A 22,901-nucleotide genomic window follows, 5' to 3' on the forward strand; every position below is an offset into this window, starting at 1 on the left:
TCAAGAATGCCTCTCCAGATTGTTCCCAGGCTTGTCTCTCATAAATTACGTGATGTCCCACAAGTTGTTTTGTCCTAATGGCACAAAGGCTCTGGAGCTTTTCCAAGTGGGACATGAGGATGCACTAGAACAGTTGAAAATAAAGTGTTCTGCATTTGGTGCTTTTATAAAAGCCCTTCTGAGGTCTAACTCTGAGGTGGTTTTGAAGTGTTGACTTAAGAAAATTCTGGACATTTGGTTTCAATAAAAAACCAACTTGCCTCCCATAGCAAGAACAGACTTTTCCTTTCTTTGGAAGTAGTTCAATTTTTCAGCTGTTGGCATTTAATATTCCAAAGTTCATAAAAGTATGAACTGATCTTGGAGACAAATGGTGATGGAAATAAATGAAATTTCTTCTGAATGTAGAGGTACTGAGAATATTAGTGCAGAATGCATGTGTTACCAAAATACTGTTTGTTCCTTAAGAGCCTTTCTTTAGAAGACTATTAAAATTCTTGCTGAGCCTAATCAAGGCTGAGACTTAAACTGGAATATAAACAGTTAAAGCATTTATTTTAAATAATTGCTTCAAGTTAGCAGCAGAAATTGAAATAAAATTTTGAGCCTCTAGTGTTGTGATTCAGACCATTCTGTTGCTTTGAGGAGTCTGAGAACTGCTCAAGGCTTGAGTGAACAAGGAGCTGTTGAAGCAAAGCTGTGAGTCAGTATTAAATTGTGCCTTTATGTTAACCATGACTATTTTGCAGAACATTAGAAGATACTTTCCCTTCACTCTTCCAGCACAAAAAGTGCTTCAGTTCATCAGCCCTGACCATAAATTGTGTTATGTTTTGATTTATGCTGTAAAACTTCTGGTGTCAGAACAGTTCAGGAATGAAACTATGTTTAAAGGCTGGGGGATGAATTTGAGGGATTCTGGTATTTTCTCTGCCAGTTGAAGAGTAGTCATTGTTCTAAAGACTCCTTGAAGAAAAGGAGCTCTGGGAAATAGTGAGACTTCAATGATCTCTTATTTCTCTGTACTGGAAAATGATAGATGGCTTAGAAACATTACATTGGAGTGTTCTCTCCATACTCACTGAAGTAGAAGACACTTTTTACAGAGGACACTGCTTTTTCTGTATTTTCTGTTCAAACAGAGTTTACAAACCTCTAAGATGGATTGATTGCCTACCAGCTAACTTCAGTATTTCCCTTACCAGCATGGAAAGATGAGTGTGACTAGTGGCTTTGACTCTGCTAGTGGCAGTAGACTTTTGTTTAACTTTTTGATCATTTATGGAATAATGTCTTTTAAGGATTTAGAATCCACCCTAAAAACTTAAAAAAAAAAATAATCTTTGGGGAAAGGATGGAATTGAGTAGTGAACTGAATTTTAAAATGTCATGTTTGTGGAGCTTGCTATAGTGCTGTTGTGTCCCAGTAGTGTTAAACAACCAACAAAAAAAAAAGCAAAAACCACTTACACCACCAAAATTACCTTCATTGGCACTGGAACAGGCCTCAAATGAGAAGTTGTGGCATGTTTGTGGAAACCACTTATGCAATATACTGCTGCTGCAGCAGTTGAATAGAAGACACTGTTAGGCATTAGTTTATTAGTCTGATTCTCCTGCAAATACTGTGTTTTATCGTTTAAAACTTTAAAAAATGCAAATAAAAAAGATGAATTCATGGACTGCTTTTTATGTTGGGCTGAAATTTGTAATCCAAAACACAGCAACTTTAAAACTCATGTGAGAAGGGAGAGGGATAAGGGCAATGTCACTTTATTAACTTGCACTAATGTTTGGATACAACACATTGTTGGCTTGTAAAGAAAAGTCTGTTTCTCTTCTCTTTTGAAGCTGAGTACTGGCTGTTCAGAGGAGTGCTAAATATTTTGCCCTGCCATGAACAGAATTGAAAACAGTCTTCCATCTCAAGCTCAAGAAAATAATTTCTTTTTCTTATTTCCTTGACAGGCACAATGAAGCTTACACATGGACAAATCCCACCTGCTGTGTACATAATGTAATTATTGGTAAACTGTGGTTAGAACAGTATGGAGTGGTAGAAATTGTAAATCACAGGTAATGCTGATCATGAACCCAGGGATTGTTGTGATCATTTGTGTTACAGAGCAGATTTTGATTTTTGTCAGGCACACATTTGTTTTATAGCTCCTAAGTCTTGTGGGGTTTTTTGTCTTTTTGCGGGGTTTTTTATTTTTCTTTTTCTGATAATTGCAAACTCTCCCTAGGCCTGGGTACTATCATAATATTAATGAAAAGGCACAAAGCCAGATGGCCTATGGAGAGCAAAGGTTTTACATTTGTGAGTTACCTGTGCAAATTCAGCCCCATTGCCAGAGAACAGAACCATTAAATGGACTAACTGCCAGAGGCAGATTGGACCTCCATGGTATTGATTGTGATTTGTCCTTTTTTTAGTTTAGATAATGGAGAATGTCTTAAATTAAGGGATAGCACAGAATAAGGGATAATAGCACAGAAAAATGACTGCAGAGTTGGAAAATGTGAACTTAGTGTCGACTGCTCTGCCAACTTTGTATCAAAGCTTTTTACTTACATAAAATAAATTACCTTCTAAATGATGAGAGAAGGAATTTTTTGAGAAGAATTACTCCTGCACACATTGCTCTGTCAGTAAATGGGAGCTTCAATCTAACAAGCTGCTGTTTGATACTTCTCATAGCATCAAATCTGTAATCTTGTCTCCTGTACTTGCACAAGATTTGCTAGTTCTGTGGAATTTTGAAATTTTTGTGCCATTTTTAATGCCCTGGTCAGATAATAAACCATAGTTAAATAAAAAAAAAAAAAAAAAAAAAAAAAAAAAAAAAAAAAAAAAATATATATATATATATATATATAGCTAACCACCAGCTAACTGTAACTGTATTTAAAAAGCTAAATAAGGTAAAATAAGTTTTCTGATATATTTAGGGGCTTGCTTCTCTAAGCATGTACTTATTTCCTCCACAGTACTGGAGATAAATGTGTCCTTAATTTTAAACCATGTGGACTGTTTGGGAAGGAGCTTCACAGAGTAGAGGGATACATCCAGGACAAGCAGTAAGTGATAAAAGTCTCTTGGTCTCTGTTTTTGAACACTTTATTTTGCTGGCATAGTGACCACACTGATGTGACTTTCAAGTTGCTAGCAATGCAGTTTGTAACCCATTTTTGTTCTTTGTGTCAGTATTAAACCCCCTGATTCCAGGATGATAATTTTTAAGAATTATTAGAAAAACTTTCCAGTCCAGGTTTTGGATATAAAAGGAAAATGCAGAGTAGGTGCAAATGATTTACTATTGTACAGTCATAATTCCAGTCTTCAGTTTAAAATAATAAGAATGTGGTTGTTAGAAGTTTTTAATTAACCCAAACCTGTTTTGTGACTCTGAGTCTATGTGTTATAATTGGCTTTGATGTACCCACATTTATTTAACAGTGGCAAAAGCATGTGACTGTCATGAGGATCTATTCTGGAGGGCTGGAACAAGCTGAAACCTTTACTTTGCCTATCAAACATCTGTGTTTTCTAAGAATCACCCATTCTGTGATTCTGTAAAATCTGTAAATAGAAACATAAAATGTAGTGAAGTAGGAAGCTGAGTATTTAATGTAGATCAGAATCTGCAAGGCTTGACTTAGCAGGCTCAATCAGAAGGAAGAGCTCAGTGTCCTGTGCTTTCTCTGCAGCAAGAAGAAGCTGTGTGTGATCTATGGCAAGTGGACAGAATGTTTGTGGTGCACTGATCCCACCACCTATGAGACCTACAAGAAGAGTGAGAAGAGAGGCAGTGAGCAGAAGAAGAAGTCGGTAAGGTGAAGGATTCTTTAGGGAGAAAAGATTCTGAAATGAAATCAAACCATCTTATTTGGGTGACTGAAGGGTTAAAATTGTCATTTGGTAGGAGTTGGACAGGGCAGTGAGAAGGCACTTGGCACTCTGAGCTTTGCAGGCTGTGGTGTGAGCTGCTGGCATGGAAGGGAGCTCGTAGGAATGGTGTCTGCTGGAGATTGGTCAAAGAGAAATCATCAGATACCAACCCCCAAGCTGATGTTGTCCAATCCTTGAATGAGGAAAGTGGCTCTACTGCCAACTCCAGCAGTAAAAATACTGGGATTTGAGCAGTAAAAACAGTCATAATTTTGTTTAAGTTAGATATGCTTTTTGGTGATGAAGATTTTCAGAACTTACGATGTAGAAAATCTTTACAACAAAGGGGTCTGGAAACATGCAGGGTTTTTATTTCACATGTAAGCAGTGTCAGGGAAGTTGCTGCCAAAACCTCAGTGTCACAGGGAAAATGGGATATATTGTATGGTGCAGCAGAGGACTCTGGGTTTCCTTATATCAACAGTTACTCACTGAAAATGAAAAGTTAAACAGAAGCTAATCACTCTTAATGTTAAAAGTATTCACATCAGAATAATTTAGAGCAACAGCAGGCCTTGCTTTTGTCTCTGGATTCCATCATGGTACAGGCTTATATTTTGACTCTTTAAAAAAAATAATAAGGTTCTGTTCATCTTAAGAAAATCAACTCTTTCTTTCCTTCCTTCCTTCCTGTTGAGACTATATTTAGATGGGGAACTGGGTAACAGTAAACCAGATGTTGACATGGAAAGTAGCCTAGAAGTGTCTTTTTGAATAATGAATACTCAAACCAAATGATTGAAATTAAACTCTTAACCATATGGAGCTGTTTTCTAGTGTATAAAACAGGCCCTGTTTAACCTAGTAGGGTATTTTTGATTGAAACAAATGAGCTATGTCAGGGCAGAATGAAAATAGAAAGGGGGTAGGAGTGAGGAAAACTGTTACTGTCACTCTAGGATGTTATTGCCTCAAACTTTCCTTCTGGTTGTTGGGGTTTCAAATAGGTTCTCATGGTGAAATCCCCTAAAATTCCACAATGCTGCTGTCTGTGTCATGCAGCAGTCAGATTCTCTCAGATTCTGAGAGCAGCCTCCTGAACCACTGGAGTTTTATATGTGCAGCACAGCAGTGCAGCTGGTAACAAAGGAACTTTGAAGGAAAGTCACTGTATTCATAAACTTAAGGACACAGTCTTCACAGTGAGAAAACTGGCAGTGATAATTGTGGTTGGAGTTTGGATCAGAAACAAGGGCCTGTCTTTTTTTAACCACACATCCGAATGTTTTGCAAATGATGAAGCAATATCCAAAACCAGGTGTGACTTAAGAACTAACTTGGGAGCTGGTTTAAATTTCAGTCTTGGCTCATTTGCACCTGAAGAAATAATGGTCATGTGAGGTGAAATTAAGCTATGGCATAAGATAGAAGGGAAGCTGGAGAAAACACTTCTGAAAGACATTAATTTACTATTATTGCTATTACTGATTTAAGTTTTATTTAAGTATTGGGAGACTATTCAGGGATATCAGGAGCAAGACATGATAAAAATGAGAGGGCTTGTATACAGAGTGAGGAAAAGCAAACAGGAGGGATGAGGCAGAAGTACAGGAGTGTTCAGTATCTCAAATGTGAACAGATTCTTCAGAATCCTAGATGAAACCATCCAATGTTCCTTTGTTCCTCTGCCAAATGTTATCTCTGTTTCAGAGTGAAGAAGATATTAAATCTGAAAATGATGAGGCTGATGATATGCCAGAGGTTCAAGACACAGTGCAGTTCATACCAGGCAGTAAATTGCTTTGGAGAATAAACTGTAGGCCACCAAACTCATCACAGGTAACTGTTCCAATTAGCCTGTGCCTTGCTCTTGCTGGGGAACATGAGTCATGGTCCAGGGCACCTTGTTGCAGTGTCACTCCTTGGCACAGCACCAGGCTCTGGCAGTTCTTGCTGCACTGAAATTACACTCCAGCAAGCTCTGCTTCAGTCCTGTGCTGGAACCAGCCCTGCTGTGCCTGAGCTCAAGGAATGCATGCTCTGAGTGCAGCTGGGGCTCTGGGGACTCAGGTTAACGTGTCTGGGAGATCTTTGCACTGAGAGTGGCTAAAACATGGATACACATTCCCTTCTGATGGTCCTGCTGCTCCAAGACAAGCTGCCACAGAGTGCAGTAACTGGGCAGCTGGATATTAATTTCCATAGTTTCAACAAGACTTTTTGGTCTTTTAGGTGTGGGTAGTTTTGTTTTGTTTTGCTTTGCTTTTTCTTAAAAATCATGATGTTAAATATCAATATTGTAGAAAATTTGCCTTAATCCTCACAAGCAAAGACTGCTAAAAAATGAAACTCTGATTTTTATCTCCATCTGCTATTTCTTGTTCTCCCCTCCAACAAAAAATCCAGCTGGTGTTGTATGAACCTAACCTTGCCTTCAGGGCAGCCAGTAGGGGTTTGACTCAGCAATTTCTCTTGGAAGTTTTTTTGTATCCATTCACTGTAGGGATCCCAGCACTGCTTTGCTGGAATAATTTGTGTGTTCCCTTGAATTTGCTTTCCAGATGTACAATTTCACCAGTTTTGCTGTGAGCCTCAATGAGCTGGAGAAGGGCATGGAAGCGATCCTGGCTCCCACGGACTGCCGGCTCCGCCCGGACATCAGGAACATGGAGAACGGGAACATGGGTGCGTGTTTGCTGCAGGAAGTGCTTGCACCTGAGTGAGCTCTGGGAGGGATGGCTGAAGGGAGGGGGATGCAAGAAAGTCTTCAGTTTCTCATTCCCAGAGCAGCCTTAACTCTTCTTTCATCCTGTGCACTGAACAGGCTTTTGAACAGTGTATGTCTGGCTTCTCCCAGAAAAGCCTGGGAGAGCAGATGCATCCCTGGGTCCCAGGGCTGCTGTCCTGGTTATGATGTGTTTGCATGTTTGTTAGCTTGGGAGGAGCTGCAGACATGCTCCCCTTCCTCTGGAGTTTGTCTGGAGAGGCGTGGTGAGCAGACGTGCTCTGCTGCTCTGGTGTTTGTCAGAGGAAACACACGGCCAGATAGTGAAAAAAAAATCACTCTCTGTTATGCCTATTGTGAGTTCTTCCCTGCTGTCTCAGTGCAGTGTTTCTGAGAGATAAAGCAACAACAAGCACTCTGTGTTTGTAGCAGCAACTTTCCTGAAATGAGTTTTAGGTTTTTGTTGCTAAGGAGTGTGTACAGCAAATGCTTTCTCGTGCTTAAATGAATACTATTTCATTTCTTTGGTCTTTCCTGTGTTTTCTGCATTTTTGTTTCTTTTTTGCTAAATGACCAGTTTCTCTTGAAACATTGTTTAGATGTGGCAAGCAAAGAGAAGGAGAGACTAGAAGAGAAACAAAGAGCTGCTCGCAAGGAGCGTGCGAAGGACGAGGTGGAGTGGCACACACGGTAAGGGGCAAGGAGGGAGGAATTAGTGTAAGCTTGGAATAGTTGGGTGCACTGCTTGAATTGTTTTTATTCAGGACAGCATGTCTGATTGCTTCCATGACAGCACAATTTTAGTGTCACTTAAAGCATTGCTGGGTTAACAATTAAATATGCAGCTGGAAGCCAAAATTGCTGATAAGTCTGTCCCAGACAAATTATCTAATAATAAATGCTGAAACCTGTCATAATTAACTACTGTGATAATGCTGGATTTTTATTTTTTTAAACCATCATCTCCTTTAACCAATTTCTGTCCAGCTTTTGGTAGTTGAGCAAGACATTGTAGCCCTCTAGGGCCTTTTATTTTCACACTCTTTGGATTTCTTGGCTTGGATACTTCAGAAATTGCTTTTTTGATTGCATATTCAAGTGATTTATGAGTCACAGAGTGCATCAGGGAGTGATGTGTGATTTGGCTGCTGCTCCCACCGGGGTGCCTTTCACAGCTGCCAGTGCTGTGCAGTCAAGTGTGTGCTCACGGCCACTCGCTGCAGTTGCTTCCTTCAAAGGCAGTAATTTTGGGATGCTCCATGATTTTATGAAATTCAGAAGAGAAAGCATTCTTTTCCCAAAGCCTGGAGGAGTAGCTACAGATTAATTCCAGTTAATGCCTTGAAAAATTTCTTCCAGAGAATATAAAATTGGTTTTGGTTAACGTGGTTAAAAAGTGAGCAGCTGTTGATGTTCCGTGCTGGGCACAGCTCCATAGAACAGAAACTGTTTCCTCTTGGGACAAATTTCAAAAAAAGATTGTGTAACTGATTTGGCATTCTTTTAAAGTAAAAATTAATATATATAATCTAGAGTACCAATGTTATTTTTACTTGGAATAGGACAGCAATTTTATAATCCATTTCATACTCCTTGGCTTTATGCTAAAGTAAAAGGTGCTCTACAAGGTGGTGATAATTGTGTAGGAAGTTCAATAATTTTCATGTTCAGAATATTTCCTGAGAATTCTTTTTATAAGAAATGCTAGTGTATTTTTAGAATGTTTTGTGAAAGAAGCAACACTGGGGGGGTTTTTCCCTATTAATAACTGTTCATTCTGTTTGCTTTTTTCTTTTATTGTTTCTCTCCTTTTTCTTTTTTGTGTTACAGATGGTTTCATCAAGGCACTAACCCATACACTGGGACTCCAGATTGGCTGTACTCAGGTGGCTATTTTGATAGAAATTTCTCAGACTGTCCTGACATATACTGAAATTCCAGAACCAATTGCTCATCTCATCTGGACATCTAGTTACTAGATTTCATTCCAAGCCAGTTACTCTGGTTTTGTTGATAGCAAAAACCAGCTTTTCTAAGTAAATTTTAACAGAAATTCTATCAGTCAACAATCAATGATTTAATTATCACTAACGTTGGATTGCCAAATATTTAAATACTGTTGTGCTCATTCCATAAGGCTGCATCTGAAATCATCAAGTTTTCACTAATTTTCAGAGGGACCTTTGGTTCTCCATTTCCTCCCCTAGTTTACTCTCTGGCAGGAGGATACGCTGTATCTGTGTAGAGCACTTAACATCCTTGAAAACTACATAAATAAAATAGAGATAATCTCCTTGTTACTTAGTACAATAGTGAAGAAGCTGAAGTTTTTGGCACTCGGAGCAGGGATGAAAAGCCAACGTGGTACCAACAGGATCAAGCCCAGTCCTGTCCCACTCCCTGTACTGTATGTAGCACTCCCTGGGGATGGGAGCTCCCAGCCCCACTCCCAACAATTCCATAACTGAGAGACTTGGGACACAAAACCCAGCCTGAGCCTCTCACACTGTAGTTGTCTGTTACAGAGTCTTCACAACTTTGGGACACTGTGAGCATTAAGCTGTATACCTGTGATAAATCCCATAGAGCATACGTTAGGAGAAGGGAGGCACACCCAAAATGTGCTTTTCCTGAGGTCAAAGGCTGTTCTTACCATAGGAGAAGCTTTGGAAGCAATAGCAGGAGTGTCGAGGTGGTTCCAATGTACAATATATTGCTTGCTACCACTTGGAGGCTTAACTCTTCTGCACTACCTTTGGCAGCTTTGGCACTGTGTATGCTTCTAGACTAAACTTTCCTTTGGAAGCACTTCCGTGTGTGTATCCACACAGGTTCATGTTTTGAGGAAGTTTTGGTTTGCATGTTTCTCATTATTAGGTCATGTCTGTTTTGTATGTTGTGAAAAAGCAGAATCAATTTAAAGCTTTGGCAGAGTTATACCTATAACAAGTTTCCTGTGAGCACGTGATGTCAAAAAGTGGGATTTTTATTTTTTTGTTCCATATCAAACCATCAAAGCCATATAATACTGGAAATAATCAATTACTGAACTGATGCACTCATTTTCTTTCAAGTGGTACACTTCAGGGGCCCGGGTGGGGAGAGAGGCTTGAAAAATTTGGTCCAGTAATTAAAACTAATCCTAATGTTGCTGCTTCTTTTATGAAAGTTTTTAATTGAGTAACCAGGCAAAAATGGAAGTGGCTGTGCTGCTGTGAAGTTTACAGTAATTTAGAAATTGTTGGTGTTAAGTGCCAGCAACATGAAGAGTTCAAGAAAGAACTGGTCTGATTTGTATCCAAAACATCTGTGATTTCATCCAGAAAGTAGATTTTTGAAGTGTTTCTCTCTCAGCCACAGGATTAAAAAGCAAAAGAAAATTAGCATATTTGGAGAGAAATTCTTCTATCAAATTGTGTTCAACAATTAGGTTAAATTTGGGGGAAATTTAGTTGTCTTCATTGGAAAAATAAGAGAAGCTGTGAAACTTCAAGGCAGTAAGGAAGGGCACAATCTGTATATTGTTCATGGCAACTTGATTCTGTTGCCAAAATTATACCTTGTGTTGTCCTCTGAACTTGAGCTGGACTTAGTGGCACAGTGGGGTTGTGTTTGTTCCCAGCATGGGCACAGACACTTCTGAAAAGACACTGTTAATCCACACAGAACAGCATAAAAACAGTTTTGATAAAAACCTGAGCTTTAACGACATGTCAGGCACTGTTAACTCCTTTCCAAACTCGCTGCACGTGCCACAGGGAATTTTTTGTTCAGTGAGGATTGAAAGGAATCACATATTAGACCAGTGGGAGTTTAAAACTTGCTTTAAGTACATAGTATGTTCAATGCTGGAGTGATGTTTTTAAAACAATGCATATAAATAGAAATTGCCTGAATGGAAAAAAGCTATGCAGATATTCTAAGAGGAGGTGTACAGGTTAGCATCCCTTTTGTCTAAGCCAGGATTTAAATTCAAAGACCTAAAGCCTTGTCATTATGTAAAAGCATGAAACAATTGTACCAACGTGTTTAATCCAAACTTCAGTATAGAATCTTCATGGGATATAAAAAGAAACTGGGAACATTTCCAGTGTAAGAACATTTCATTAGTTACATCTTCACCCCCGTCTCTCCTCCCTTTAGTCGGAAGTTTTCAGTAAAATTTCAGATTAGTTCCAAACCCATTTTTCTAATTTATTGTTCTTCATTGGCAACACTTTCAGAACCCTTTCCCTGCGCTGCCCACACGGCTCTGCTTGGCCAGCCCTGGCATTCCTAATGCTCTCAAAGTCCAAAAGTTTTTATTTTCGATGCAGATCTCGCCTCAGTAGTTTACGTGTCAAAACATTAATAACTTTGCACCTTTTGAAAGAATGTCACTTTTATAACTTGATTAAACACTGTATATAAGATAACTGTGTTAGTATATGTTAATACAGCTACATAGAGAAACCAGCTAGAAAGAAATTATAATAAATACTTAATAAATACCCTTTGGGCCTCTGGATGTGACAGAGATTTTTGTGAGACCTGTACAGAGCAGCTGGTGGTGGGGTGGGGGCAGGAGCACTCTGGCTTTGCTCAGCCAGCTCTGGGGTGGTACCTTGATTTCATTGTGCTGTTCACTGGACAGAGATGATTGAAATTGGAGCTTTGGACACCTCCAGCCCTGGGTGGAGGTGCCCAGCCGTGTTCCTCTGTTCCTCAGCACCTGTGCCCTCCGGCTGTGGGGTGATGGGGTGCAGGACAGCGAGGGCTGTGCGGGGCCGGTGCTGCCGGACCCAAAACCTGCAGTGGCTGGAATTGGCAGCGCAAGAGCCTTGGGAGTGCTCCCAGCACTGAGACTCGCTTTGGTGTGATGATGGAGCTGGGGAGAGAGTGGGCTTCTGCTAAAAAATGCTATATATGTGAAAGGTAGCTTGGTAGTTTCTGTACAGCAGTTGTGTCCTGGAGGTGATGTCCTGCTGTAAATGGGGAGCAACTTTTCACACATCCAGCATTTATAGAACTCTTGTTCTATAACCTCGTTAATCTAACCCAGATTAACGAGGTCAGGAGCCATCTATCCTAGAAGAGAACTAATGCGAACTATTTATTAATGTTTAATAATGAAAAAACAATCTCCCAGTAAATTCTTTGTTTTAAAAACAAACCCAAGCCTCTTTGCCCAGCGCTGCTGTTGGGAGAACACGTGTGTTGGCCATGCCCCACAGCGCACACCGCCGGCTCTTTGGGAACACCTGCGAGTCGGGTCGGGGAAGCAATGCCGAAATACTGTGAGGCAAGCCGGGGTTTGGCCATGGGCCCAGCGTGCCTCCCGTGGAAGGATCTATTTTGTGTAACCATTCCCTGCGTGCGCCGGGAATAAAGGTGTTGTTGGAGACGCGCTGGCCTGGGCTGCGCTTGGCTGAGGGATGGGATGGGGTCATGAGGGGTTGGGGGGGTGAGGGGGGAGCGCCGCCATGTTCCGTGACACAGCAGGGGCGCCTCGCCCCGCCCCCCGTGATTGACAGCCGCGCCAGCCAATAGCGCGGAGCCGCGGCGGCGCGCGCCCCGCGTGGGGCGGGGTTCCGGCGCGCGGGGCAGGAAGAGCTGAGGCGGCGGCGGAGGAGGAGGAGGAGGCTGAAGGTACCGGTCGGGACCGCCGCGGCACCCCCGGGACCGCGCGCCCAGCGGCGGCCGGGCTGGGGCTTTCCTGCCGGGATAAGCCGAGGGGAAGGCGGCACGGCGGCCTCGGGGGGCCCGGCAGAAGGTCGCGGCCTCTGTGCGGGCGGGGGGGTGCCCGGGCCGGGCCGCGAGCCCCCCTGTCCCGGCTGGGCTCCGGCTGTTGCCGAGCGGCGGGGCCGGGGCTGGGCGGGCTGTGAGCGCAGCGCCACCCCGGGAGCAGCGCGCGGTCCCGCGGGGCCCGTCCGGCACCGCCAGGCCCGCGGGTCGGGGGCGGGGGGGGCCGTGAGGGGTCACCGTGAGGGTCGGTGGGGCACGGGGCAGCCTGTGGGGCTCTGCGGGGATGCTGGAGCCGCAGTTTGAAGGTACGGCAGGGCTCCCTGCTTTGAACCACGGTTCGAACTGAAGAAGGAAGTGCCGGGGTACGGTGGCTTCATTTTCAATTGCCTCAGCACACAGGCTACTCTTTATTAGCGGAGGGCTGTAGAGCCTCCTGTCTTCATCCAGGGTTCTGCTTTAGCTCGGTTGAGTCAGCCTGGGATTCCGCAGGCAGCGGGACAGATTGGTTTTCTGAAGCCACCTGGTAAAGGTTGAAATTGATATTGGGAAGAGAGAATATGGGAAGATTTCTCATCACACCTGCTAATCTCTCTCTTTCTAGGATGTCTTCAGGTGCGTTATTTCCAAGCCTGGTGCCAGGCTCTCGTGGCTCCTCGAGCAAATACCTGGTGGAATTTCGGGCAGGGAAGATGTCCCTGAAAGGCAGCACTGTAACTCCAGACAAGAGAAAAGGCCTTGTTTACATTCAGCAAACCGATGATTCCCTCATTCACTTCTGCTGGAAGGACAGGACTTCAGGCAATGTGGAGGATGTGAGTATGAGCTTGTGTTTCAGTGCTGAGGTGTTATGTCATGTTCTGATCTGCTGGCACTGCAGAAAGAGCTCCTCCAGGACAAATTAGGGTGAGAATGTCACTGACAGATCTGCACTTTCACAGCCTCTGTGCTCTGAGGAGCAGATGGAAAAAAGTTTGTGGAGGAGAGCAAAGGGATTTGGGAGGTGAAAAGGAATATTGATGTATTTTCTCCAACATTTGTTTCTCCTGACACATTTTCAGGATTTGATTATTTTTCCTGATGACTGTGAGTTCAAGAGAGTCCCACAGTGCACCACAGGCCGTGTGTATGTATTGAAGTTCAAGGCAGGATCAAAACGACTCTTCTTCTGGATGCAGGTTTGTGGGAAGCCAATGAGAAAGGGCTTGGATCAAAATACCCCCAGTGTGACTCACACCAAGAGCAATTCTCTTGCAGGAGCCGAAGACAGACAAGGATGAGGAGCACTGCCGTAAGGTGAATGAGTATCTCAACAATCCCCCCATGCCAGGGGCACTGGGTGGGAATGCCAGTGGAGGCCACGAGCTCTCAGCACTAGGAGGTACAGTCCATTCTCTGCTCCTTCATGTCAGAGGCTTTTTTTTTTTCTTTTTTTTTTTTAGTTTATGTCTAGACTAAGCCCCTAGAGATCCCTAGGAAGAAATCCTCATAACTGTGGAGGGTGAGTTGGGGACAATGTTAATGCCAGAAGCATAAACATGCTTTTAGCAGAATAAACTGTGCTGTTAAAATAGGTGTAGACTGAAAGTTAAGACTGCCAGGAGAAATCTCTTTGTTTCTAGTAGATTCTCTGGAGTCTTACCTCTTTATGAAGCCAAGTTGCATTTATCTTTTATGAAGATCATGAATCAGTAAACACTTGAAACTGTTTTTCCATACAGAATGTGATGCCAATTAATCTCCTGCTGTTTGAGCCGGAGTGCTGTGAAAAAAACCTATGTGAATATGTTGTGTTTCAGAATGTTTTTGTTTTTAGGTGAGGGTGGCTTGCAAAGCCTTCTTGGAAACATGAGCCATAACCAGCTCATGCAGCTGATCGGACCAACGGGCTTAGGAGGACTTGGTAAAATGCTTTAATATCTTTATGCCAAAATGGTATTTTCTCCTGCCAGGTTAAATCTTACCTGACAATATTTTCAAGTAGTGCTGTTGATCTCAATAGCACTGCTTTCATGTGAGAAGGCAAGGCCCTGGCTCAGAGATGAGCTCAGGGACAGAAAAAGGGTACCAGATTCTACACAGCACTCATCTCAGGGCTTGATCTGCAAGGAACTGTGGTTCTCCTCCTTGCTGCACTTAATCTTCTGCTTTTTTTTCCCTTGTTTTTTTTTTTTTTTCTTTTTTTTTTTTTTTTCCTACTCCTCTTTTTCTTCCTAAATATTCACTGGAGCAGGGACTGAAAACCAGTGATTTGTTCCTGGTGAATGTGCTGGCTAGCAAGCTGTGGAATTGCCTGTGTTGTCTTTGATTCAGTGAATATTTGTGTGTAAAGTAGAAAGAGTTCAAGAGGGAGGTTGTAGTGGTCCCACCCCACAGCACTCTCCAGTCAGAGGGGTAAGGCTCAGGGCAGGGTTTTCTCTCCTGGGCAGCCCTGGGGAGAGCTGGAATCACTGATTTCTGAAGGGGCTGAGGGCTGTGTTGGAGTCCCTGCTGTGGTCTGTTCTCAATGCTATCCATGCTACAGGAGCATTTTCTGACAGATCAGACCCTTGAGTACAAACAGGCAAAGGAACACAGGTGACAGTGACAAAGGTTCTGTGCTTAAGCTCAGAAGTCCATTTTTGTGGATCTGGCTCGTTTTTTTTTAGCTTCAGATGGTTCAGATATTGGTGTCATGTTCAGATGTAAATCTCATGTTAGTGTTGGAAAAATATGGCCTTTTATGATGTGTTTGGAAAACATCTTCCTTTTGAAGCCTCACATAATCCTGAGACTGTCCTCCTTTTCTCAACACTTTTCTTCAGCCATTCTTCTTTCCTTGCCTTTACATCCAGCCATAAGCCAGATTGACATGTAACAGAAAGAACCATCTGCTTGCTGCTGCAAACAGTGGTTGAGGTGAATCCCTGGGGATCATTTCTCCTGGGAGTGTTGTCTTCTTCACATCTGGTTTGCATCTCTTGGGGCTCTGCAGAGCCCCAAAGGAGCTCTCCTGCTCCTGGGTCACTTTTACCATGAAATGGAGCAGAGCAGTGTGTGGTAGGTGAGCTTCACCTGCTGTGCCTGCTACTGGGGAAGCTCTGGGATGAGTGACAGAAGTTGGTTCCGTGGGGTTGTTCCTGTACAAGGAGGGACTGGCAGGGGCTCAGTCTGACCCGCAGGGTCTGCAGCTGCAGTTGGCCAGGGGTCAACTGTGGGCTGCTGTTCTGTCCTCTGTTCCCAGGTGCTCCCAAAGGTGGGTGAGAAATGCAGGTGCTTTGAGTGTATAATGAGGTGTGGTGCTAGGAACTGCTGATGGGAAGTTGATTGTTCGGCTGATGTGGTTCAAAGGAGTTGTAGAGGAAGAGTGGAGTCCCTGACAATGCCAGGGGGGCCAGCAGCCAGGCCTTTTCCCAGCTGAGGTTCTTGACCCTGTGATAAGTCCTTGGTAGTTGGAATGTGTGGTGGTGGAGGCTGATTCTGGTTTCTTTGGCATAGGAGTGTTGGTTTCCTGCTGGCTGCTCCTCTGAGAGCACTTGGGGTGTGGAGCTGTCCTTCCCTTGCCTGTGAAGTGTTTGAGAGCTTGGCTGATTCTGTTGCTGCATCTCTGCATTAGGTGTGAAGCTGCAAACCCCTGGTCTGTGAGGAGAGAGTGATGGCGACTCTAAGACACCTCTGGGATCTTATGCTGAGGGCTCTGTTTTTAAAGTTGATAGAAAAGTTGAGTTTTTGGTATAGCAGACAAGAGGAGAGGGCTGTTACAATGATGTACGTACAGCACAAACTGGAGTAACTTCATCCTTGTGCACACCTAGAAATTGAGTCATTTCTGAGATGTTCAGCTTCATCTAAGGAGGATGCAAGATCAGAAAAGAAGATTCTGTTAATTTATGGAAAGGGATGGGAGGCTGGGTTGGGCTCTTTCACCCCCTCCTCTGTTTTAGCCAGTAAAACCTTTCAGGTCAAGAGCAGCCTCTCCAGAGAAGAGAGGTGCAGAAGCCCTGTAGAAATGAATGTCTAAACCTGTTGTTGTTTCATGTTTCCGGAAGGTGGGCTGGGCGCGCTGACGGGGCCTGGGCTGGCCAGTCTGCTCGGCAGTGGGGGACCCCCCACCAGCAGCTCCTCATCCAGGTAGGAGCCCTTGTCTGCCTGGGCCTGCAGGGCTGCTGTACTGGCAGCTTGCACTGCCGTGGGGGGAATCGTGGCTTGTTGAATGGGGAATATGGTGGGAATCATAAATAAAATGAGGTAGGAGTTCTTCATGTTGTAAAGGTTTGAAGAGAAGCTTTTCAGAATACAAGAGGTGTATGCAGGGAATTAATTATCCTGATTATCTTGGCCAGCTCTCGCAGCCAGTCGGCTGCAGTGACTCCATCTTCCACCACTTCTTCCACCCGTGTCACGCCTGCCCCGTCCGTTCCTGCGGCTGCCTCCGTGACCAGCCCCAGCCCCGTGCCCAGCTCGGGCAATGGAACCAGCTCAGCCACCAGCCCGACCCAGCCCATTCAACTGAGTGACCTTCAGAACATTTTAGCTACTATGAATGTGCCATCTGGAGCAGGAGGACAGCAAGGTAACAGTGCTCTGACCAGGCAGCTGCTGGATCCAGGAGTCCTTTGGAGCTGTTTTACTGTCCTGTCCTGTTCCACATTGGTTTTCTTGTTCCTGTTTTTTTGGTGTTTTGTTTTAATTTCAGTGTTGTTTGTGACTGCTTCAGGAGACTTATTGTCACTTCAAAACTGAGAGGAAGAAAAGATGGTGGCAGTGTGCTAATAAGTTTTAATACTCAGACCCTAACTAGATAATTTGATTTACATGACAAAAGCGTGGGTTTTGGGTGTAGTCTAATGGCCAACCCTTTGTTTCCTCCTAGTGGACCTGGCAGCTGTTCTGACTCCCGAGATCATGGCTCCCATCCTGGCCAACGCTGAAGTTCAGGAGCGATTGATGCCTTACCTTCCCTCAGGGGAATCCCTGCCGCAGACTGCGGAAGAGATCCAGAACACCCTGACGTCTCCTCAATTCCAGCAGGTAGATGCTGGCTCTGGGGGGAAGTGCGCTCATCCTTTCCCCTTTCCCATCCTCCTGATTCACCTTGCCCTGCTTTTCCAGGTTCCTGGCACTATTCAGAGTGGGAAGTTGCTCAGTAGAAGTGGAAAGGAGGAGGGACATGGTTTAATGGAGCACTAGTTCTTCCTGCAGTCACTCAAGGGCAGATAGGAATGGTTTTTACTTTTTCTTTTGGAGTTGGGCTTTGCCTTTCACTTTACTTTTATATGCTCTCTGGCAAATGACAGGATTAGTAGCAAATTTTTGTTCCCTTTCAGCAAATGGCTCCTTAAAGGTTATTTCAGGTGACTGAAGGGATGAGATGCTCATAGTTACTACACTACATCCCTTGAAACACTAGTCCTTAATTGCAGGATACTGTGTGTGAGAAAAGCTGGTGTCTTACAGACCAATCTGAACTAGTAGTTTACACCAATTGATTGAAATTTGTCCATTTGCAGAATTTCAGTAGCTTAAGTGGCTGTTTGAGATTAAACTGTAGCATTGTCCATGCAGACAAAAGGAAGTGAGGGAGATGTAACTGGTGATTATTTTATTCTATATCTGTTCCCAAGCCCTGCCCTGACAGGACTGCTCTCCTCCTGAGGTTACTGCTGCAGGAATCTGATGCGAATTTTATTTTGATGTTGTTGACTCCAATCCACAGGCTTTGAGCATGTTCAGTGCTGCCTTAGCTTCAGGACAGCTGGGCCCACTCATGAGCCAGTTTGGGCTACCTGCAGAGGCAGTAGATGCAGCAAATAAAGGCGGTGAGTGCTGGTGCTGGTGGGAGCAGGAGAGAAGGGGTTGTTGGGGGTGTTGGCACTGCACACAGCCACTGAATATGGGGTGTAAGGATCAGCTTCTCTAACTCTCCATCTCTGAGAGGCCTGAGTCTGCAAGCTGACTCCTGAAGGAAAAGGAAGTGGGACAGGTGTTCCCAGCAGAGTGAGGTGTGGAGAAGCTGGGGTTCTGCAGAGATACGTTGGCTTTGTTTTCTTGCTAGAAATGCAAAAGACTCTGGAGGTGCCACAGTCACCTTGTTCAGGAATGCCTTTCTTGTATGAGTCTTTAGTGATTAATCTGAAATTAGTGAACACAGTCAGGGCCAGCTCTGGCATCCCTTTTCCCAAATGAGATTTTAGCATCCCTTTCCATTACTGCATGGATTCTGGTCTTAGGAGGCCCATGCACAATTAAAGTGCATTAAAATGCTGTGTCAGAGAGATCTGGATGTGTGTTACTATTGTTTAAAATTTTCCTCCCTGTTAATTCATACTAAAGCAACTGTTTACTTTCTAAGTAATGAAGCTTTAACATTGTGTGGCCAACAAGCTCCAGCCCAGGAAATGCAGTAACTCGTGTGTTTAACTTCTAGATGTAGAAGCCTTTGCCAAAGCCATGCAGAACAGTGTCAAGTCAGACCAAAAGGAAGGAGACTCTAAGGACAAGAAAGATGAAGAGGAAGATATGAGTTTAGATTAAGTTATTTGCTCTTCCTTACAGATATTCCTAGATACTAACTTAAGCAACTGCAGTAGGATTACTAACTTCATATTATGCTTATATAAATCTACAAATAAAGGAATTTTCTTTATCTGCCATACTGTTCCTTCCAATCTGTACAGTATTACTACAGTGTTGATTATCCCTCTTCCAGCTCATCAGCCTGATGCTTACTCTCTCCAGGTAAAGTGAAAGAGAGTAACATAAAACTTTATTTGACTCCAAAGTATGTACCAGTGATTTACAAAGACCATCTTTAATACTACAACTTTAAAAACAGGTCATAATTACATTTAAGATGGACATGTTAAAAACCCATTTTTACAATATTTACCCCTCATAAAAAACCCACAATATAATGATATAAGTTACAAGTCCATTTCAGAAGCAAGATTTTGTCCCCAAGTGGCCAGAGATATATATACACACACAAATATATATATGACGTGTAAGTGCACGAGTGAACTGGGTGTCTTGGGAGAAAAAAGCTGCTTCAAGTGGAGACTGCACTACACTAGGGCTGAGGAAAGCTGAGCAGGAGCCAGGGTGGGTGAGGGCCAGGTGCCACCCTGCACACCTGGCCAGATGTGGAGGTAACCTTTCTATTTCTTCCCTTTCAAGAAATAGTTTCTTGCTTCACACAACAGGACTTTTGTCAGTGTACTACCAGTGCTGAATTCAAGTGCAGAGCCAGTGCTGGTTGTGCCTTTCTGCTTTCCCTCAGCAGTTCTCCCAGCCTATTCTGTTCTTTTTTTTTTCATTCTTATAAATTACTCTGATAAGAAGATGCTAATTCTGTGAACAGAATTTTGTCCAAGTTCCCCCTTGCAGAGCTCTTCGTGTAGCAGTAGCAGGTGAGCTGAGACTGCCCTTGGGGGGAGGTTAAATGTGCCCTTGCTTATAAAACCCCCAAACCGACGGAATTAATCCAGTTTGTCCTAATTGCATTTATTATAAAACAGAAACTGCCTGCAGCCTTTATCAGCAGACAGTCTGTGACAATTATTAACAGCCTCAAGTGTTGGGTGAACTAAATCTATGTGCGCTGTAGGTGTGGGGTGAAGGGAACAGGATTCAGGACGTGCTGCAGGGCTGCTCTGTCTCCTGCCACGAGCCCTGGTGCAGATCCTTGACCACCCAGGAGGACTCACCTGGCGCCACATCCTGCTCCAGCTTTTTGGTTCTATTTGTGAAACATCCCCGAAGTGCCCCCTTCTTCCCGACCGTCCTCCCCTGCCCTCCTTCCCCTGGGATTCGTGGCCCCTCTGGTTTGGCCCAGACCTGTGCCTGCAGTCACTGGAGACGCGTGTGTGAGCACGGTCGGTGCTCCCGGTGGCGACGCGGGGCCGGAGCAGCGCTCTGTGCCTCAGGCTGTCCGTGGGTGTGGCACTGAGAGCAGGGGGCAGCCCCTCAGCCCCACAGAGCCCTGGGCAGTCCCGGCTCGAGGCAGGTCCACGTGCCTCTGGTTAATCAGCAGGTTCCTGACACAGCCCACGTAGTGAGGGAGTGGGGGGAACAGCAGCCCTGTGCTGGCCTTGTCTGTCTCTGCAGAAAAACCAAGGAAAAGCAGGCATTAAATATCTCTTTCTCACACCAGGAATAGTATCTCCCTTGTCCCTGGGGTATTTCATCCTGAAGTACATCTTTCCCAACTCACCTGGCAGCCCTCCCAGGGAGAAGGTTGCCCTTGTGCTGGGTGCAGAAGGCTGGCTGGGTCCCACTGTGTGGTTGCCTTCTGTGTCCACATCCACTTGGATTATGTTTTTCCATTTGGTAACTTCAAAAGAAAACAACAATCAGTGCTTCTTCCTTACCCATGGAGCAAACTCACCTCTGCTCTCCAGCCTAGAGCAAGATCAGAACTATTAAAAGGGTCAAAGGGCCTGGCCTGGCTCTTGGGAAATGCCCAGAGTCTGGCTAGCCTCACCCAAGACTGGCTGAACAAGAAGGTTTAAAATAGAGCTGTGCTGAGATGGGGCTGCAGTTGTGCCCCCAGCCCTGAAAAGGGCTTGATGCAAAACAGCACTTGCTGGATGGCAGCTTCATTAAAGGCTGAGTTTCCTGTACAGGTATGAATCCTGCAATCCCTGCTGTGGGCTTGGAGCCCTTTTGACACACTCAACACCCAAAGCAAGTTGAGCTTTCACTTAAAGCTGGACACAGTCCAGGATGGAGCAAGTCCTGTGGCACATCCTTGGCCTTACCAGCTGCTCTACAAAGTGGAAAAACAACCTGTATCTCCTGGCTACCAGAGCTGACAGTGCTAAGCTCAGGCAAGCATTCTTGTTAATTAGGAAATGGACCTCATGGCACCTACAAACTCCCAAATTAAGTGCACATGGCAGGGGGATAAGGTTTAAATCGCTGAGCCTGAGCTTGTCCTGAGCTGCCCTAGGAGATGAGGGCTGAGTAGGGCTGGATCAGAGGCACAGAACAGGGGAGGTGTCACCTCACCTGCAATGGTGTGCCACTGCCCATCGCAGAGAGCGGGGCTCGTCACCGACGCTGAGAACTCATCAGCCCCAGCGCTTGCTGTCACAGTGACCTGCAGTGAGACAGACCCATCAGAGCTGGAGAGCTGGGAGGGACAGGCAGGGGACACCCATTCCCTCTGAAAACCTGTGGGGAAGCCACCCTCCCAGTACCTTGGTCTCCTCCATGTAGAGCAGGAGATGGTGGCTCCTCCTCGTGCCGATGTGGAAGATGAGGCCAGAGGCGCTGCGGGGACGCACCTCCAGCGTCACCTCCAAGTCCTGCTCAGTCACCACTGCATCAGCTGGAAGAGAAATGCCACTGGTGAGGGGAAGACCAAGGGGATGCCCATGGCATGTGACCCTCCCAGTCCCAGGCTGCAGTGGGGTACCTAAGGCGATGGAGCCGCCGTCCGTGGCGAAGAAGACGCCGCTCTCCAGCGTGCCCTCGAAGCACGGCGTCACCCCAAAAGTGCGTGAGGGGGGACCCAGGGGCCGCCCGTCCAGCTGAGGGTTCCTCAGGCAGCCATCAAAGCTGGAGGCCGATGCAGCCTGTGGAGAGAGGCCACTGAGCACAGAGGGGGCAAAAGCTGGGAGGTGATGCCACGGCACTGGGAACAGGCTGAGAGAGGGTGAAGCCATGGGGCTACCAAGCCCTTACCGGTATGTGAGCCTTGGCTTTTCCAGATGGGAGCCCTCCCACATACAAGGGGGTCTGGGCCACGAAGAGCCCTGGGCTGGTGACTGCAGCACCCTGGGCTCGCAGCCCATCAATGACCAGCTGGGCCCGGCTCTGGTCTCTGCTGAAGAAGACCTGCAAGGAGCAAAGGTCAGTGCCAAGACTGGGGGTGTCTTGGGTTGGGAAGAGCCCCAGGGCTGTGCTCAGGAAAGGAAGCTGAAATCAGAGATTCAGCTGTGATTTCTCTGTCCCCTTTGCTCCCTGGGACTGCAGTGTCCCATATGCAGCTGAGAAGGAATGCCCAGAGCAGTGCTGCACTGAGCCAAGCCCTGCAGGGGCACAGGTGTGGTTCAGGGAGGTGCTGCTGAGCCGTGTGCCCGCTCACCGTGTGCCACCGCCGGTCACGGTACTTGTCCTTGCTGCGGATGCGCAGCCGGCGCCGGCCCACGTCCAGCAGGAAAACAAAGCGCCCGTTGGAGACAAAGAGAGCCATGGAGGAGCCCCGCTGGCCTTCCACATACAACAGCAGCCCACTGGAGGAGTTCAGCTTCACCTCCAGCGAGAAATGGGACCTGCAGGCACAGGCAGTGATGGGAGCACTCGGCTCTCCTCCAACTGCAAGGGACATGTGCTTCCAGGCCATGACCCCAGGCCAGGTTTGCACAGGGAGGGCACGGGGCGAGGCTCACCTGAACCCAAAGGAGGCTGGGATCTCATCAAACTCCCAGCGGCTGCTCGGGGCCCCCCCGAAGCGGAAGGTGCCCCTGGCAGCGCGGGGCTGCGGCTGCAGCCGGCACAGCCCGTCCTGGTCGTGGCGGCGGCCCTTGGGCACAGGCCTGCCCGGCACCTACACCAGGGAATGGAGTGAGGGAGCATCCT

At 45.5% G+C, this 22,901-nt stretch overlaps 3 protein-coding genes across 6 annotated transcripts in view; 2 read left to right on the forward strand and 1 right to left on the reverse strand.

The window, feature by feature from the left end:
• The window catches only part of OSBPL2 (oxysterol binding protein like 2), a 34,272-nt gene extending 23,148 nt beyond the window's left edge, over positions 1-11,124 (forward strand). For both annotated transcript variants that reach the window (XM_056507839.1, XM_056507840.1), the window contains 7 exons: positions 1,969-2,076; positions 2,992-3,081; positions 3,712-3,832; positions 5,603-5,731; positions 6,454-6,577; positions 7,217-7,307; positions 8,448-11,124. In XM_056507839.1, coding sequence (XP_056363814.1) covers positions 1,969-2,076; positions 2,992-3,081; positions 3,712-3,832; positions 5,603-5,731; positions 6,454-6,577; positions 7,217-7,307; positions 8,448-8,550 — 766 coding nt within the window. In that variant the 3' untranslated portion in view covers positions 8,551-11,124. The remainder of the gene's footprint in view (positions 1-1,968; positions 2,077-2,991; positions 3,082-3,711; positions 3,833-5,602; positions 5,732-6,453; positions 6,578-7,216; positions 7,308-8,447) is intronic.
• A 1,023-nt stretch (positions 11,125-12,147) lies between these two features.
• ADRM1 (ADRM1 26S proteasome ubiquitin receptor) lies at positions 12,148-18,968 on the forward strand. Of its 2 annotated transcripts, none has more exons than XM_056507844.1 (10): positions 12,148-12,245; positions 12,943-13,153; positions 13,400-13,516; positions 13,596-13,719; positions 14,155-14,241; positions 16,367-16,448; positions 16,661-16,890; positions 17,191-17,348; positions 18,034-18,136; positions 18,745-18,968. In XM_056507844.1, the coding sequence occupies exons 2-10, from the start codon at positions 12,944-12,946 to the stop codon at positions 18,849-18,851; spliced, it is 1,218 nt and encodes a 405-aa protein (XP_056363819.1). In that variant the 5' UTR covers positions 12,148-12,245; position 12,943; the 3' UTR covers positions 18,852-18,968. The 2 variants fall into 2 exon arrangements, with proteins under 2 accessions (XP_056363819.1, XP_056363818.1); XM_056507843.1 differs by having other exon boundaries at positions 12,230-12,369.
• Positions 18,969-19,056: 88 nt separating this feature from the next.
• The window catches only part of LAMA5 (laminin subunit alpha 5), an 85,339-nt gene continuing 81,494 nt past the window's right edge, over positions 19,057-22,901 (reverse strand). For both annotated transcript variants that reach the window (XM_056507842.1, XM_056507841.1), the window contains exons 73-80: positions 22,712-22,869; positions 22,408-22,594; positions 22,005-22,157; positions 21,736-21,895; positions 21,518-21,648; positions 21,327-21,417; positions 20,530-20,649; positions 19,057-20,417 (exon numbers count right to left, since the gene is read on the reverse strand). In XM_056507842.1, the coding sequence (XP_056363817.1) occupies positions 20,239-20,417; positions 20,530-20,649; positions 21,327-21,417; positions 21,518-21,648; positions 21,736-21,895; positions 22,005-22,157; positions 22,408-22,594; positions 22,712-22,869 (1,179 nt within the window). In that variant the 3' untranslated portion in view covers positions 19,057-20,238. The remainder of the gene's footprint in view (positions 20,418-20,529; positions 20,650-21,326; positions 21,418-21,517; positions 21,649-21,735; positions 21,896-22,004; positions 22,158-22,407; positions 22,595-22,711; positions 22,870-22,901) is intronic.

This window comes from Oenanthe melanoleuca, chromosome 20, assembly GCF_029582105.1.
Source record: "Oenanthe melanoleuca isolate GR-GAL-2019-014 chromosome 20, OMel1.0, whole genome shotgun sequence".
In the NCBI taxonomy this organism is placed as follows: Eukaryota; Metazoa; Chordata; class Aves; order Passeriformes; family Muscicapidae; genus Oenanthe; species Oenanthe melanoleuca.

Coding starts and splice junctions, on each gene's coding strand:
- ADRM1 (XM_056507844.1), top strand. CDS start 12,944: ATGTCTTCAGGTGCGTTATTTCCAAGCCTGGTGCCAGGCTCTCGTGGC. Junction 13,720..14,154: donor CGAGCTCTCAGCACTAGGAG/GTACAGTCCATT, acceptor TTTTGTTTTTAG/GTGAGGGTGGCTTGCAAAGC. Junction 18,137..18,744: donor AGATGCAGCAAATAAAGGCG/GTGAGTGCTGGT, acceptor TTTAACTTCTAG/ATGTAGAAGCCTTTGCCAAA.